This window comes from Buceros rhinoceros, unplaced genomic scaffold, assembly GCF_000710305.1.
Source record: "Buceros rhinoceros silvestris isolate BGI_N320 unplaced genomic scaffold, ASM71030v1 scaffold16749, whole genome shotgun sequence".
Classification (NCBI taxonomy): Eukaryota; Metazoa; Chordata; class Aves; order Bucerotiformes; family Bucerotidae; genus Buceros; species Buceros rhinoceros.
This window is the reverse complement of record NW_010429898.1, coordinates 14,788-19,054: the sequence shown is the minus strand read 5'-3', so window position 1 is coordinate 19,054 and position 4,267 is coordinate 14,788. Positions and strand designations below refer to the sequence as shown.

At 56.3% G+C, this 4,267-nt stretch overlaps 1 protein-coding gene across 1 annotated transcript in view; it reads right to left on the bottom strand.

The window, feature by feature from the left end:
- Positions 1-4,267, bottom strand: part of IPO13 (importin 13) — a 21,419-nt gene that overhangs the window by 7,222 nt on the left and 9,930 nt on the right. The window contains exons 9-14 of the mRNA XM_010142842.1: positions 4,146-4,265; positions 3,769-3,912; positions 3,275-3,355; positions 2,626-2,763; positions 2,434-2,530; positions 520-572 (exon numbers count right to left, since the gene is read on the bottom strand). Coding sequence (XP_010141144.1) covers positions 520-572; positions 2,434-2,530; positions 2,626-2,763; positions 3,275-3,355; positions 3,769-3,912; positions 4,146-4,265 — 633 coding nt within the window. The remainder of the gene's footprint in view (positions 1-519; positions 573-2,433; positions 2,531-2,625; positions 2,764-3,274; positions 3,356-3,768; positions 3,913-4,145; positions 4,266-4,267) is intronic.

Below are 4,267 nucleotides of genomic sequence, written 5' to 3'. Positions count from 1 at the left end.
ACTGCCCGGGGAGGCTGCCGGGGCAGGAGGCAGCAAGGCAACCTGGCAGGCCCAGACGCCATCACAAGCACGTTGCTCAGAGCCAAAGCCCAGCTGCCGAGGGCAGGGGCTTCCTCCCACCAGCCCTGGGGCAAGGCAGCCAGCTCAGCACATCCCTGCTCCAGAGGACCCATCGCAGGACAGGTAAACGGGTTGGAAAACATCCACTTAATGCTCTTAATTTGTCACCCAAGGGTGACCGTGGCAGCAGCCCCAAGCGCCCTGCGCTGACTTCAGCAAGGCGCGGGGGTGGCAGCTGGAGGGTGCCCTGCAGAGGAGGGCACTACCCTGGGGATGGTGCAAACCCAGAACTAAAGGAGAATGTTTTGTTTTCAACTTCCACGGAAACAGATGGAGAAACTCGATATTCAACTAAAAGGAAAAAAACGTTGTCAACAGAAAGCTAAAAATAGGTTTAAATTGAATTAAAAAGAGAAAGAGAGAGAACAGAAAGTGAATGAATAAGAAACTAAAACACACCTGTGCCAGGAGTTGCATAAATGAATCAACAATATCAGGATGATCCCTGGGCCCTAAAATATAATAAAGATGTAACTTAAGAGAAAAATCATACAAACAGCAACTCAACATCATATAGTTATGTGATACAGAAAGAATTTACAAGTGAAAACAGGAGTGTAAGGGAGGAGGGGTGTGTGGGGAAGGGGATGGGCAACATGAGCAGCTTGAAGCAAGTTAAAGAAACAAAACATACAAAAAATCATGAAACTTGGAGAAATCCAAGAACAGAAAGAAACTGCAAAGGAAAGGGTCTGAAGCCCCAGGATGTCCAGCTAGCACCTGGGTGCTGCAGAGCCAAGGAGGAGATCTTCGTGTCCTTGGGGAGGAAGAGGAGGAGGAGCAGGGACTAGCTGGGCACCATCTCCACAAGGAGAATTAGAGCTTTTGCACCGTGGGGACTGAGTGGGTGTCTTCAGAGCACCGTTTGGTCCTGGAAGATAACTGCAAGTGAACGACAACACCTCTAGCAAACGCTTGACGGGCCCAGCCGGGCTCAGGCGTGCACATGCTTGTCACCAGCATCAGCTGCTCAGGAGCCCCTGGCACAGTCACCCTCCCACCCCATGCCCAGATGCTCTCTGAGATCCTGAGTCCAGGACCCTCCTGGAGGTCTCCTCCAGCATCCTGCTGAGAGAGCAGCTCAGCGCCCAGAGATCTCCATGCCAGCACCACTCACCCTACCTTACCACCTGACTGTGCACAGACGCGTCTTGGCCCCAGTGGGGCTCCTGTCACCCCTGGGCTCAGCAGAAGGTGCTTGCCCTAGTCAGGGCTGGCCACCCACCGAAGGGAACCCCCAGGGAGGGTGGAAGCACACAATCCCGGGCACACAGCAAGCTGGATGGCCACTTGCCTGAGCAAAGCTCGGCCCAAGCGCTGGCACAGCTCGGGCTCTGTCCCCTCCTCTCTCCTCCTGCAGACATGCCTGCTGCTGCCCAGAGGCATCGCCGCCTCCCCGGGCACTGAGCCAGAAGGGTTTCAGTGTAGACGCATCCACACGCCGCTGGCAGAAGCGGGTACCTGATCTCTGGGTAAGTCCGGCTCGCCTGCCACTGACCCAGTGACACTGCAGTGCAGCGGGATTTGCTCGGACCGTGGTGTGAGGGTGAAGCAGGGGTCCTTGCTGCTCGTCCACCTCTCTAGAGAGCTCTGAGCCTTGCACTGGGAAATAGCATCGCCCCACCCAGCACCCGGCTGAGAGCAAAGGACAAGACCCCTTGGGGACCACATACAGAGGTGCTGAAGGATCAGAGCCAGCAGCTCCACGTAAATTTGCTCCTGTCACAGGGCAAGTCACCAAGAGGTTGAGGTGAGCCATGATGCAGAGGGGCTTGACCTAACCCCACTTGCTTTTTGAAAGGTGGACAGTGAGCCGAAGAGGGGCCCCTGCCCTGAGGGAGGACGCCAGCATCCTCAGCATCACAGTGGTGACTCGGTGGCCAGCAATGACTCTGAAAAGGTAATTTCCCAGATGTTCACACACACGTCCTCCTGCTTGTGCGAGGGCTTGAGTCCTGGCCACTACAGGCAGCACTGGCCCCTGGAGGAACCTGGGATGTGCCAGGGAGCACAGCCTCCCTGCCAAGTGGGACTGGAGCTCCAGCTTAACCCTTGCCGCACACGACACCCAGCCCTACTGCAGAAGCGGGGCTGACACAGCAGTACAGAGTCTCGCCCAGGGGCTTCCTGCTTTTGCTGCCCTGCAGGGAAGGTACCCACCTTCCAGGGGTTGGGATGAATCCAAGAAACAGAGATGGCCCCATTAGCTTAGCTAGGAGTGAAAACAGCCATTCCTGGTAAGATGCCTCCAGATTCCATGCATGCAACAGCCTGACAACAGCCCCAGTGCGAAGAAGGGTCAATCCCACGTACCTTGCTGGAAGAGAGTCAGCGTGACTGAGGTAACGAGCAAGAAGAGGGCCTTGATGGGAGGGAAGTGGGCAGGCTCATGGGCAAAGATGTGAACCAGCTGCAAGAGAGAGAGAAGGACTGAAGCTGCTGCTGCTGGCCCGGCATGTCCCTGGGCTCTCCAGGGAGCGGCAGCTCCAGCCCTGAGCACAGTACCTGCCGGGTGAGATCAATGGCAGAGGCCTGGGGGATGGTGCTGTACATCTGCCCCAGCATCTCACACAGCTGAGGCACCATGGGGGCAAAATCATCCAGGAGGGTCTTCACAGACTTTTCAAAGATGGCACAGACAGACTGTGGGAGGAGAGAGACTGTGTGACCAACGGGCATCAGGAGACCTCTCCTGGTGGACAGGGCTTGATGGATGGATGGGTCCCAGGGGAGGGAAGAGCTGGCAATGGGGATGAGGACCAGCCAAGCTGAGCCCTGTTCTGGTACTGGTACCAGGTACTGGTACCCTGCCCAGCAACACAGAGATCAGGGAACACCCTTCTCACTGCCACAGGAAGCCTCCACTGGGGCCAGGGTGAAGTGGCTGGTGGGACGCTGCATATGGACATTACTGAAAACTGGAGAAAAGTCATCTTTCTGCTCATGGCAGGGCCTCTGTAACTGGAGAGGAGCAGAGCTGATGGGGGCACAAGACAGACGAGAATGACTGGATGCTGATGGTGACAGCAAGCAGCACTGGTCCAAGCAACCCAGCAGGACATCCCTCTCACAGGGCATCACCCAAGGTCTGTCCTTTGTTCAGGTCAGCAAGGACAGCAGAGCTGCAGGCAGTGTACAGGAGGAGCCTGGTTACCTCCACCACCTGGGCATCATTCAGCCACTTGCTGAGGACCTTCTGTATCAGCTGGAAGACTTGCTGCAGAACCACCACCACCTGTAAGGAATGAGAAACACTGAAGAGAATTGCCCCCCACAGCACCAAGGAGGGCAGATTCAAGACTAAGCATGGCTTGGACTCGAACCTTCAGGCACCACTGCCCCCTCCTGTCTCCAAAGCTGGGCAGCTCTCTTCCCTGCTGAAGCAGCCAGGCACAGCTCGCAGCTGGCAGGCAGCACCTGGGCTGTCCTCCAGAGCACCACCCAGCCAAGAGACCCTGCAGGTCACCCCTGCCCACCTCAGGAGTGGTGGGCTGAGCTGAAGGAGAGGTTTTAGCTGGAATGCACCAGCATTACCCTCTTCACAATACTCACTGCATTCCCCATCAACCCCCTCTCCTGGCATCAGCAGCGTATAGCAAGGTTTTGGCCAGTTTGTGACAAAGAGCATCGAGCTACTGCTCCACTCACTGGGTTGGGTCCTTGCTGCACTGGCAGTTTCTTGACCTCGGTGCTTTCATGATCGTCATCATGGTGGCTGATGTCTAGTGTGGTGAAGAGGTTGGAGAGCAGGCCCAGGATATGGATGATGGCCAGCTTGTTGGAGGGATTGGGCTGCCAGGGAAAACACGTTACAAAACGTGACACAGACTGCACTGCTCAGTCACAGTCGTGCCTTTGGGAACCTGAGGAACTAGGCCTGCAGAGGCAAAGTGCCAGAGGAGGGCTCCCTGCACTGTGCTCTCTCTCGAGCCCACATTCAAGAGTGCTGCTTCAACCCAGCAGCCACAAGGCTACGACCAGTGGGACAAACCACTTCTGGATGGAGGTAGCACCCAGGCACTCACCGTTTCATCAGCCAGCTTTTCCAGCTGCTGGATGTAGGGGGTGATCAGGGAGTGCAGGTTCTTCAGGATCTCCTCCACTTGCAGTGCAGAGAGCAGGAACCCAAGAGCCTGCATCAGCCACA